At 43.7% G+C, this 13,588-nt stretch overlaps 1 protein-coding gene across 1 annotated transcript in view; it reads left to right on the top strand.

Annotated features, from left to right (window-relative positions):
* PTGFRN (prostaglandin F2 receptor inhibitor) overlaps positions 1–13,588 on the top strand; it is a 70,917-nt gene that overhangs the window by 44,978 nt on the left and 12,351 nt on the right. The window contains exons 5-6 of the mRNA XM_031457894.2: positions 4,099–4,524; positions 7,444–7,863. Coding sequence (XP_031313754.2) covers positions 4,099–4,524; positions 7,444–7,863 — 846 coding nt within the window. The remainder of the gene's footprint in view (positions 1–4,098; positions 4,525–7,443; positions 7,864–13,588) is intronic.

Consider the following 13,588-nt stretch of genomic DNA (forward strand, 5'->3'; position numbering starts at 1 on the left):
GTAATTTTGCCATTAAATACTTTAGTATGCATCTTTAACTGATAAGCATTTTTTAAACATAACCACCATTGCGTTCTTAGCTGATTTCTTGATGAGATCAAGCAGAATATAGCAGTAATCAGTAGTGGAATGCTTGTACCGAAAATGAGCATTTTTTAATGCAAAATATTAAATTTAGTCCAATTCAGCAAGTGTGTTAATGTCTTTCATGTACAAGGCACTGCACGCACAGCACATGCAGATGAAGAAAGCAGGCTGTCCCTGACCCTGCAAAGAGCCCTGTACAAGGTCCGTAAGACAGACAGATCTGTAACTAAAGTTCAAGGCAGTGTTCAAGTAAAATCCTTCGAGAGCAGGGAACCTGGTGGGCGGTCGGGTCTCTGTGAACGTTTGCTGAATGAGAAGCAGAGGTGGGACAGGCTGCTGAGTTCAAAGGAGGCCTCCTCTGTTAAGGAGAGGCGACCTGGGAGATGTCTGTGCACAATGGACCTTGAGGAACAGGCCCAGTCACTGCCAACAATTTTTTAAATCGTGAAACAGCAATAAAGGAAGATTTCCACACACGCATCAAAACAAAAAAGAAATAAGAAGCACGCACACGCCTACCATTCTGGCGTAGTGGAATTATATATTTTCTAGGAGTGTTAAGTCCCATCCGACCTCCAAGGCTGGTGGATCCTTTAGATCACCGAGAATCCACTTGTTTGTCTTTATTTTAGGATCCTCCTTTGAGGGGCCTAACATTTAGTTTTAACAGAGAACAAGGAGACCGACCAGGCAATGAAGACATTTTCCTCCTGTGTCAAGCTGGAATTCCTATAACTAGATGCACACATGCTGTAACCTCCCCCTGCTCTCCCTTTTCTAAATTTGGATACATAAATTTAAACAGATCCATCCGGGGGTAGAGGAGGGGGTAGAATGGGAGAATCTATTCAGTCATTTACTCAGCACCCTATTGAGCAGGTGTCCCAGGAGCTGAGGCACAGGCAACATTGGGAAGAAGGCAGAGGAAGTGACAAAGGGATGGTGACAGGTGCTATCGGAATGGAGTCTAGATTGTACACAAGAAGGCAGCGGGCAGTGGGGCTGGACAAAGGGGTTAGACTCACACGATGCAGACCCTTGAATGCCAGGCTGGGGAGTGTGTTCTTAGCTCGGTAGGCAAGAGGAAAAGCTATGGGAGGCTTCTTGAGCAGATGACTTTGTGGTGGTGTGAGCCCTGAGGCGGGTTGGAAGGTCGTTATAATAGTCCTGGCTGGAGGCAGAGGGCCAGGATGAGGAGGGTGGTCGTGAGGTTTTCATGCACCTGCTGTGTGTGAGGCCTGGGGTCGGAGAATGGGAAGAGACCCTGAGGAGGTAGAGTTGGGGCCTCAGGAACCATCTGAGTGGAGAGTGGGAGATGGGGTGCCTTTCATGAGTGGAGTCTTAGGGAATCAGTGATGGGAGTGTGGTGACAGGAGCCCTGGTTGGAAAGTTAGAGAAGGAGGAGCTGATTTGGCTCATTTGGAGTGAGGTTTTAGCTGTGTGTGTGGGTGTGTGTGGGTATGTGGGGGGGGGGGTGTCCACTCCCTTCTCTGGCCCCAATCTGTCCTTAGACTCAGGCTCAAACACTGGCACCGGGCTGTGTTCTAGGCTTCTTGACTTGGTCTCTCATGGCATCTCAAGATAAGCACGTTCGCAACCCTATTCATCTCACTCCCACCCACGTCTGCCAACACACACACACATACATGCACATGCATACACACACCCGTGCGTACATACATTCATACATGCACACGTACCAGGCCCCAGTCTAAGCACTTCCGCATATATTTTAACTGTTAATCCTCACAATAATATTATGAGGGAGGTAGTTGCTGTTGTTCTCCCCATTTTTACAGATGAGACACCAGAGAGGTTAAGTAATTGGCCCAGGATCACACAGCAGGTAACAGCAGAGCCAGGATTCAGACACAGTCTGGCTTTCAGACACACCCCCGGCTCCTCACCACTGCTCTTTGCTGCCTCACAGTCTATTGGTCAGGTTATCGTGGTGACACATGTGGAGGGTGTTCGAGTTGTACTCGGAGTGGAACCGGCTGCTGCTGCTTCGTGAGGACTCGATGTTGTGGTGATCCCGGCTGGTCCTGACTGGTCAGAGCGGGGGTGGTCTTGTGTACGCACAGCAGTTCAAGTCTGTCCTTTCCACGTGAAATAGACGTGCTTGTCCTTGTCTGTACCCTGCTTGCTATGCCAAAATCTGACATGAGGGAAGGGGCTGAGACCCTGGATGTGGGGTAATCTTGGCTTCTACACATGAGGATATAAATACGTTTCAGTGTTTGTTCCACTGCAGTTGCTGGAGAGGCGGTGTGTGTGTTCACACTCGGCCCAGGGGCAGGAGACTCCCCAGCTGTGCAGCTTCCCCTGTGAAACAAGGTGGCTGACAACGCTCTAGTGTCTTTCTCTACAGCGCCCACGTCACTGAGGGTGCGCTCTCCTGGGCAGGCAGAGCCGGGCGGGTGTAACTTTGTACGGCACAGGGTCCAGCCTCGCGTGCAGTTAAATCCTTGTGAAGATGACATTTGAGGGAGTTAGGATTTTGGGTTCTTTCCGTTTCCTGGCCACTGAATCATTCTTGGGGAAGTCGTGATGTTACACGTTTCATCAGAAATGTAAATCATGAAAGTACAGTTGCTTGACCTCAGCAGTTTATAATTTGTGTGAGTCATGAATAAAAGCAACATTAAGTAAAACTGAACTGTTTGATGCAGATGATGTGAATATAGTGTTGGCAAATGGGAAGTTCTGTGGTCAGGTAGAATTATTTGTCCCCTAGCAGGCAAAGTGCTACCAGAGAAAAATGCAGCCTTTTCTAAACGTTGTTAGCACCAAGGCAGCAAACGTTTATTGAGTGACTACTGCATGCAAGGCTGCATATTTGGAGCTTGGGGACAAGACCTTTAAGCAAGGAGTAATAACAGAGTGGCATGACTGCAACGCAATAGTACCTACATGGTTTCTGGGAAAGAGAGGAAGGGTGTCACACTCTGGGTGCCCAAGAAGGGGACACCGAGGAGGTGACAGTGAAGAATGAATGCAAGTTTGCAGGGCTGTTAAGAGGAGAGGCCACTGCAAACCAGTCACCACGGTGATGCCAGACTGGTGACCAGAGAACTTCGAATCATGAGGTGTGGCATGTGTAAGGGGTGGCGATGGGGAAAAGGAAGCAGCGAAAGTGTCCCCATGCCAGTTCCTGGGCAAGTGTGGAGGGAGGCCTTGAAATGTGGAGTTGCAGGAATGGATTGAATTGATACAGGGTTTTTTAATACAAGTGAAAAATAACAGGACTGTGACGGTGGCAGTGGGGATTCTGGGAGAGCATGGACTCCTCACCCACCTCCCGCCCCATCAGAGTTTGTGCCTGGCAGGAAGCAGGGTGGTTATAGTGAGCGGGCTTTACTCCAGCCAGGACCACGGTGAGCGGTCTTCAAGGCCAGTGGAACTGAATGAGAGTTCCATGTGTTAGCGAAAAGAATATCATTTGGGGAGTTTGAGGGTGAGAATACACGGGGGAGATGGTGACCTGGGGGCCTTGCGTTTGGGGCAAAGCCCCAGATGGTGGGAACCCGAGCCACGGCTGGCTGTCTGGCCAGTGCTAGCGTGTGCTCCAGGGTGGGGTTTTCCAGTGCTGCCCCACTGGCACTTTGGAGGTCTCTGGGCACTGCCTGGCCGGCCAGAGAAAATCTTAGCTGTGCATGGACACCAAGCTTCTTTAGAGATTCTTCTTAGAAGCTTCCAACCTCCTGGGGAAACTGACAGCTGACCCCAACCTGACAGATCAAGACTCTCATTGGGGACATTTGGCTTCTGGCCTGGCAGGGTGATCTTGAGGGGCATCGTGGGGGCAGCGTTCACAAGTTTTGCAATAACGCGCTCTTACAGGACCCTCCCCGGGCCACGCAAAGACCTTTCCCTGCTGCTGCAGTCAGCAGGCGGGCATTCACTTGTCAGGACAGGAGTGGTGCTTGTCTCATCCCTCCTGCTAATTCCTGGTATGTAGCTCTAATTTTTTTCTTTTTCTTTAAATCCTGGCCCCTCTCTCTTGTTCAGAACCAGAGTATCAGGTGTACCTGAATGCTTCTAAGGTCGCCGAGTTTTCAGACGACCTCACGGCGCTGGAATGCCGGATAGTGGACATGAAGAACGCGGAGGCGAGCGTCCGTTTCACGGTGTCCTGGTATTACCGGATGAACCGGCGCAGTGATGAGGTGGTGGCCAGCGAGCTCCTGGCAGTCATGAACGGGGACTGGACGCTGAAGTACGGAGAGAGGAGCAAGCAACGGGCCCAGGACGGAGACTTCATTTTTTCTAAGGAACATACAGACACGTTCAATTTCCGAATCCAAAGGACTACAGAGGAAGACAGGGGCAGTTATTACTGTGTTGTGTCTGCCTGGACCAAACAGCGTAACGACAGCTGGGTGAAGAGCAAGGATGTCTTCTCCAAACCGGTCAACATATTTTGGGCATCAGAAGGTAGACGCTTTATTCTTGTTTATAAACGTTGTTTGGTTTTGACTTAAGTCATCCCACGGTGCACTTTCAGATGCACGGTCACCCTGCGGGTTTCCCTTTATGCTCAGAGTCCAAGGAATGCACGCTCAAGTGACTGTTTCTCATCCACAGCATGAACCAGCCCCTTAGCAATGATGACGCCGAGAAGGTAAGTCCTAACGAGAGGGCTGGGGCTTGGCCGGTGGTAGAAGGTCATCTGGTGGGAGTGCACAGCCTGCCTGGGGTAAGCTGTCGACACTGTGGCTTAGCTGTGTGATCTTAGGCCAAACTTTGCACAGGCCTTTGGGGGTATGTCCGGGCACCAGAGATGCCCCAGAGTGAGTGGGCATCTTACTCTGAGCGGCCAGTCACCCATTCAGAGAGATTGTTTCTCGGGAGAGCTGACAAGAACTTAAGGTAAACAGTTTCTCTGATGCATCTCCGTCTGAACGCTCAGAGCGCTGTCTACCTTGGGACGTCAGCCTTGTCAGCTGTTTTATCCCGGTCTAATCCATCAGCCCAGGAAGCCCGGGCCCCCTCGGTCCTCCTCCATGCCCCCAGGGCGAAGCACCATACGGCCCTCTCCACATTTCTGGTGCCTCACTGCCCCCCCCCCGATATCCCCAAACCCCACAAAGGGCCCTCTAGAATTTAGCAGAATCTCCCATTTCCTGACCTCATCTCTAAATGCTCCTTTCTTTTTCTCACAGTGAGCATGGCCAACCTTGCTCTCCTCAAAGGCACCACTGCCCCTGCAGCCTTTCGGGGTGGTGGTGTTTTCTTCCCACACTGGGCCCGGATGGGGCAGGTGCCCGCCTGGTCCCCCACTGCAGCCTCCAGACCCTTTTCCCTCCTTCCTGAACACATCTTCTCCTGTCATCGGATCCTTCCACCTCCTTCCATTACTGTCACCTGTCGACTCCTGGGTCCTCCTCACTCGCTGTGTAAAGATGCTCACTCTGGCTTCACAACTACTCTCTCCAGCACTCCTCCTCTCTTGCTGGCTCCACTGTGTCGGCATGGGGTCACATTGGCTGCACACTGGAATCATGCAAGAGGCTTTAAAAAAATACTGATGCTGGAGTCCCACCAGAGTCTGTCTTAATTGGCGTGAGGTTATGTGCAGTCTGGGCACTGGAATTTTTAGATACTCCCAGGATTGTTCTCCTGTGCATCCAAGGTTGAGAACCCTAATCATTCTCCACCCGTGCCCTCCTCTCTAGTCATCATGATCTTTGTCCACTTTGGGTTGTTCTCTCCCAAGCTCACACCCTACGTTAGACGTCTCACTTCTGATAACTGAGAGCCCTCCATCCTCAGCTCCAAGCAGTCTGTCCTCTGAACACACTCCCATCTTTCTAGATCACTCCCAGTTTCCCGTTGGCCTATTAACGTCCTGTTAGACCTCTTGTGTTTTGTTTTGTTTTGTTTTGTTTTGTTTTTTAAAGCTGAACTAACCTTGATCTCATTTCCCCCTCCATCTTTCTGGTCCCCACTCTCTTTGTCCACCATTTCTGTTTTTCTCCTTTGACGGCCAAAGGATTTGATTTGTCTGTACTCGGTGTCTCTGGGTTCTCTCCTCCTGTTCTCTCTAATCTGCTCTAACCTGGCTCCCCACCCTCCCCACACCACTGCTCATGTTATAATTTCTAGAGATGGACATATGGCAAAACCCAGTTGTTAGTCATCTTGCCTGATTTAGCAGGATTTAACACTGGTGATCATTTCCTCTTCTTGGAAATACTTTGGTTTTTCCTTGGCTTGTGGGACACCACCCTCTGTGGGCTTCTCTCCAGCCTTGTAGCTCTTCTTCTTGGCCTCCTTTGTTGGTTTCTCTTCATTTTCCTGACCCTCCAACATTAGACTGCCTTCAGACCTAGTTTTTGGACTTATTTTTATCTCTTTAACCTTTGGCTATTTCTTCTAATCTCACAAATTTGAATTCCAAGAAAGAATGTGAACGGCTCAGTGGACCCTCAGGAGTCAGCGACTCTGGAGAGACACCCTAACATATGTGTGCTCCTGATAGGCTTGGTGGAACAGCTGTTCCCCAAAAAACCCAACATAATTTTATTTTATAACTGGATGGATTCTAGAATTATCTCATTAAAGGATAAAAAGGATGTGCTTAATTCTTTTGCCCATCCATTCAACAGATATTTCTGTACCTCTTAAGTGCCTGACATTGAATTATTATAATATTGATGAATTCTAATGTGTATTTGCTTAGGGATTTTTTTTTTGACAGAGAGGCAGGGAGGAACACCCTTAAACCTTAAGGTAGGACAGACATGGGCACTTGTTCAAAACGTTCAAACAGCATCTCTGAGGAAATGACTAGATCTACAAGCAGATGCCCCAATCAATGGAATGATCACCTCTTCTGTAACATTACCATCATAGGATTAAGCAGAGAGAGGACCCATTTTTCCCTTGCTCTGCTCTTCCAAGCCGGCTGGTTAAGCTAACAGTGCTTCGCCTGTACCCGGCGGAGCCTCAGGAGGGAGAGGCAAGCAGCATCGCCTGAAGCCACGTCTCCCCCAGGTCGCTAGAAGCGAGTTCTCCTTCACATCCTTGGGGGCACCAGTAGCTTCCCAAATTCTCACTCTGGGTGAAACTTCTCAAGGACTTGAAAATCCTTAAAACCAAATTCTCACCCATCGATCCCCTCCTCCCTCATACCCACTAAATCATTTCAGACTGCTCCACTTCCTCCTGCGTGGCGGTGTTCAGCCCGCTTACCAGTACACGTGATTTTCTTTCTGGGTTTCCAGATTGTCTGAAATGCTATTGTGTGGCAGTTTGCAAATAAATTCCTGTTTCCTTGACATTGTGCTTTCAGATACGTACCCATTTAGCTAATCCTGTTAGAAATCACCCCTTTCTGGTGCTTCATTGCAGATTCCGTGCTTGTGGTGAAGGCGAGGCAGCCAAAGCCTTTCTTTGCTGCAGGAAATACGTTTGAGATGACTTGCAAAGTGTCTTCCAAAAATATTAAGTCGCCACGCTACTCCGTTCTCATCACGGCTGAGAAGCCTGTTGGGGACCTCTCCAGTCCCAACGAAACCAAGTACATCATCTCCCTGGACCAGGATTCTGTGGTGAAGCTGGAGAATTGGACAGATGCGTCGCGGGTTGATGGTGTGGTGTTAGAGAAAGTGCAGGAAGATGAATTTCGCTACCGAATGTACCAGACTCAGGTCTCGGATGCAGGGCTATACCGCTGCGTGGTGACGGCCTGGTCTCCTGTCAGGGGCAGCCTGTGGCGGGAAGCAGCGACCAGTCTCTCCAATCCTATTGAGATAGACTTCCAAACCTCAGGTGAGCAGGGACCCCTGTTGAATCATTGACTGAGCTAGAAAAGACCCTAGGGTTTTGATCCAGTGGCTTCATTTTTTTTCCAACGGCTTTATTGAGATATAATTCAGATGCAATTTACACATTTAAATGTATAGTTCAGTATATTCACAGGGGGTGCATGACCATCACCACAATCAACTGTACAATATTTTCATTGCATCTAATTAAAACTTGCACCCTTAGCTGACACCCTTCACTTCCGGCCCCCAACTCTCCAACCTCCTATCCGCCAGCAACTGGTCATCTACTTTCTGTCTCTATAAACTTGCCTATTCTGGACATTTCACAGAAATCGAATCTCATATGTAGCCTTCGTGTCTGGCTTTTTCACTTTAGCATTATGTTTTCAAGAGTCATCCATGTTGTAACATTATCAGTACTTCGTTCTTTTTTTTTTTTTAACATTAGAAAATTGTAGCCTTTTTATTTAGTACCCAGAGAATGCCAGCCATCTAACATGATATCTTGTTAAATGTTGCTCACAGAGTTTTAACAAGAACGAAAATATGTGTAATTTCTATGTTATCTTTGGCAGGGTGTAAATTCAAAATGATAGCCGCTTCTTTAAGTGGCTCCTTTAAGAGGGAAAAACACTGTAAAAGGCACTAGTGGATTTGGTCTTATATGAAAAATGTAGTACAATGAAAACTTTAATGTCAAAAAGAACAGTACTTTAAAGAAAACATTCATAAAATAAATGATCGTATCAACACCATAATGTAGTCAGAAAAAGAAAACATAGTTATCTGAATATTGGGGACCTTTTCTTTCAGCTGCAGAGTTTACATTTTTAAGTACATGTGAATCAAATGTACACACCATTTTGGTTTTGAGAAGTGCAAAAAAAAAAAAGGCCAGTAAATATCACATTTTCTATATTAGAAAATGAGTTTAGGAATCCCAGCATACTTGGGAAGTGTTGACACTTTTTTTTTTTGTAACTATAGGAAACTGCGTTCTCTCTGCATAAATGTATGTAACTCACAGCTGCCAGCACTATTACTGTTTTTAAAAAAATTAAACGCAGAAAAACCACATTCTTCTTTTTTTGTACTGTGGCATTTAAGGCAGAATTGTCAGCACTTCATTTTTCTGACTGAATAATGTTCCATTGTGTGAATGTACCATGTTTTGTTTATCCATTCATCAGCTAATGGGCATCTGAGTGTTTCTGGTTCTTGACTATTATGAATAACGTTGCTGTGAACATTTGTATGCAAATTTTTGTGTGAACATACTACCCCTCCTTTTGACCCTCACTTTTTTAACAGATAAACTGAAACACACCTACATCACATCTTTTAGGGAACATGATGAAGTATAAATAAAGAGAAGAGGGACTCAGCCTCCAGAGGGTGAAATGATTTGCCCAAAGTGGAAGATTCAGAACTAAGATCCAAGTCTTATCCAGCCCTTGGCTTTACTCTTAGAGGTCCCTAGGACTGAAGGTGACAGGTGCTGTGCTTGGCCTAACTTACCAGAGCAGTATTTCCTTACAGGGGACAAGGCTCCCAGCCTTCTGCCTCACCTTGCTTTGGGACTAGAAAAAGATTCTAATTAGTCGAGACTCCAGAGCTGTGGTAGTGTGGGTGGATACATCTGTCAGCCTGTTTTGTTAAGAATAATTATGAGTTGTGTTCATTTATGGGAAGGTTAGTTAAAACAAGAGCATTTTTATGTCTATTCTGAACCTATTTTAGCTTTGGTAAGTAAATGTTTTTATGCCATGAGGTGGAAAGATCCACCTTTTTTAATTGCATAGGTACATATTCTCAAATGGAAATGTTTCTTACTCATCTGAGTTCCTCTGACAAGTCTGTCTGTGTATGTGTGTGTGTTGCAGCAGGTAGATGATTTAAAATTTTTTGATCCTCAATCTTATTTAGAATATCAAAGCAAAGGATCATCCTTTGTGAGTTTAATACTGAATATTTTCACTAAATCTGCCCTGGGTTCCAGCTAAAGATTTCTGAATGTGTAAATGAATACTCATCTGTGAAACTCCAGGCACTGAGTCAGTGTAACAAATGCAAGATATTTGTTGAATTTAATTATTAACATTTATATTAAATGTAAAGTAGGCTTTAGTGAAAGTTATTTTCTACTAACATTAGTTTGTATTATTATAACCTTTTATAGTGTATAGTGAAATAATATTCTGGCATCTAACAGTCTCTTAACCTTTAGGTTAATATAAAGTAAATATTGATTTAAACCCTTAGATTTGGAAAGAGCAGAAGAAACACAAACCTTTCATTCTGCATCTGCTTGTTTGTTTTTTACTAACAGCTTTATTGAGATACAGTTAACATACCATAAAATTCACTCGTGTAAACTGTTGTCAGTGTTTTTTTTTAATATATTCACAGATATATATTGTGCAGACATCACCACTAATTCCAGACATTTTTAATCACTGCAAAAACAAACTCTGTGCTCATTATTGGTCACTCCCATCTCTACCTCTAGCCCCTAGGCAACCACTAATCTACTTTCTATCTCTCTAGATTTGCCTCTTCTGGACATTTCATACGATCTGGCTCATATAAGTGGGCTTTGGTGACTGGCTTCTTTCACTTAGCATAATGTTTTCACGGTCCCTCCTGTTATATCTTGTGTCAGTTCTTCATTCCTCCTTATGGCTGAATGATATTCCATTGTACAGATGGACCACATTTTTCTGTGACTGTTCATCAGTTGATGGACATTTAGATTCCTTCCACCTTTTGGCTATTATGAGTAATAATATGCTGATATAAACACTAGGATATAAGTTTTTTGTGTGGATGTAACTTTTCATTTCTCATCTAGGAATGTTCTGGATCATACAGTATCTCTCATTCTTTGAGGAACTGCTGAATTGTTTTCTCAAGCAGCTGCACCGCTTTACATTCCCCCCAGCAGTGTGTTCCACCTTCTCACTCACCCTGTTATTCGCCATCTTTTTGATTATAGCTAACCTCGTGGGTTCGAAGTAGTATTTCATCGTGGTTTCAATGTGCATTTCCCTACTGACAGTTGATGTTGAGCGTCTTTCATGTAGTTATCGGTCAGACGTGTATCTTCTCTGGAGAAACGTCTATTCAAATATTTGCCCGTTTTTAAATTGAGTTATTTGTTATTTTTATTGTTGACTAGTGAAGTTTTCATAGTGTCTGAATACAAGTCCCTTAATAAGATGTATGATTTAAAAATATTCTCTCCCACTGTGTGGGTAGTCTTTTTACGTTCTCAGTGGTGTCCTTTGACGCACTCAAGTTTTTTATTTTGATGAAGTCCAGTTTACCTATTTTTTTCTTCTGATTGCTTGTGTTTTTTGGTGTCATATCTAAAAAAGCACTGCCTTAATCCAAGGCTGTGAATATTTATACCTGCGGTTTCTTCTAAGGGTTATGTAGTTTTCGCTCTTACATTTAGGGCTATGATCCATTTTGAGTTAATTTTTGTGTGTGGTGCGGAGTAAGGATTCAGTTTTATTCTTTTGCATGTGAATACCTAGCTGTCGAAGCAGCATTTGTTGAAAAGTCTGTTCTTTCCCCCATTGACTTATCTTGGCACACTTGTCAAAAATCATTTAACTGTGAATGTTAGGGTTTATTTCTGGACTCTCAGTTTTGTTCCATTGATCCTTATGTCTGTTCCTATACTGTTACCACATTGTTTGGTTGCTGTAAGTTTGTAGTAAGATTTGAAGTCAAGAAGTGCAACTTCAAAAACTTTGTTCTTTTTCAGCATTGTTTTGGCTATTCTGGGTCCCTTGCATTTCCAGGTGACTTTTGGGATTAGCCCATTAATTTCTGCAGAAAAGACAGCTAGGATTTTGATAGGGATTGTGTCGAATCTGAAGATGAGTTTTGAGAGTATTACCATTTAACAATGTTGTTTTCTAATCCATGAATATTTCTTTCCATTTATTTGAGTCTTAAAGTTTCTGACAGTAGTGTCTAAGTATTATATTCTTTTTGATGCTGTTGTAAGTGAATTGCTTCCTTAATTTCCTTTTCAGTTTATCCATTGCAAGAGTATAGAAACACAACTGCCTTTTTGGGTATTGAACTTGTATCCTGCAAACTTGCTGAACTTGTTTATTAGTTTTAATAGTTATTTTGTTGATTCTTTAGGAATTTTATTTATTTTTTCTGTATTTGTTTTCATATTCTTTTTCATTAAAAGTTATTATAAGATTTTGAATATAGTTCCCTGTGCTATACAGAAGAAATTTATTTTTTATCTAGTTTTATGTATAGTAGTTAATATTTGCACACCTTTAACTCCCAGATTTATCCCTTCTCACCCTGTATCCCCGTTGGTAACCATAAGTTTGTTTACTATGTCTGCAAGTCTATTTCTATTTTGTAGATGAGTTCATTAGTGTCTTCTTTTTTTAGATTCCACATATGACTGCTATCATATGGTATTTTTCTTTCTGTTTCTGGCTTACTTCACTTAGAATGACCATCTCCAGGTCCATCCATGTTGCTGAAAATGGCATTATTTTGTTCTTCTTTATGGCTGAGTAGTATTCCATTGTATGACTATACCACCACTTCTTTATCCAGTCCTTGGACATTTAGGTTGATGGACATTTAGGTTGTTTCCATGTCTTGGATATTGTATATAGTGCTGCTATGAACATTGGGGTGCATATATCTTTTCGAATTAGAGTTTGCTCTGGATATATGCCCAAGAGTGGGAATACTGAATCACAGGGTAAGTCTTTTTTTCAGTTTTTTAAGGAATCTCCATACTGTTTTCCATAGTGACTGCACCAAACTACATTTCCACCATCAGTGTAGGAGGGTTCCCTTTTCTCCACAGGCTCTCCAACATTTATCATTTGTGGACTTTTTAATCATGGCCATTCTGACTGGTGTGAGGTGACCTCATTGTTGTTTTTATTTGCATTTCTCTGATAGTTGATGATGTTAAGCATCTTTTCATGTGCCTGTCAGCCATTTGTATGTCTTCATTGGAGAATTGCTTGCTTAAGTCTTCTGCCCATTTTTGGATTAGTGTATTTTTTGTTGTTACTAAATTGTATAAGTTGTTTAAATATCCCGGAAATTAAGCTTTTGTTAGTCGCATCATTTGCAAATATTTTCTCCCATTCCGTAGGTGGTTGTTTTGTTTTGATTACAGTTTTCTTTGCTGTGCAAAAGCTTCTAAGTTTAATTAGGTCCCATTTGTTTACTTTTGCTTTTATTTCTATTGCCTGGGTAGACTGCCTTAGGAGAATATTGCTAAATTTATGTCAGAAAATGTTTTGCCTATATTTTCTTCTAGGAGATTTACAGTGTCTTGTCTTATATTTAAGTCTCTAAGCCATTTTGAGTTTATTTTGTGTATGGTATGAAGGAGTGTTCTAATTTTGTTGATTTGCATGCTGCTGTCCAGTTTTCCCAACAACACTTGCTGGAGACTGTCTTTTCTCCACTGTATATTCTTGCCTCCTTTGTCAAAGATTAATTGACTGCAGGTCTGTGGGTTTATTTCTGGGCTCTCTGTTTTGTCCCACTGATCCATATGTCTGTTTTTGTGTCAGTACCATGCTGTTTTGATTGCTGTAGCTCTGTAGTGTTGTCTGAAGTCTGGGAGGGTTATTCTTCCAGGTTTGTTCTTTGTCTTCAATATTGCTTTGGCAATTCTGGATCTTCTGTGCGTCCATACAAATTTTAGGATTATTTGT

The sequence above is a fragment of the Camelus dromedarius genome, chromosome 9 (genome assembly GCF_036321535.1).
Source record: "Camelus dromedarius isolate mCamDro1 chromosome 9, mCamDro1.pat, whole genome shotgun sequence".
In the NCBI taxonomy this organism is placed as follows: Eukaryota; Metazoa; Chordata; class Mammalia; order Artiodactyla; family Camelidae; genus Camelus; species Camelus dromedarius.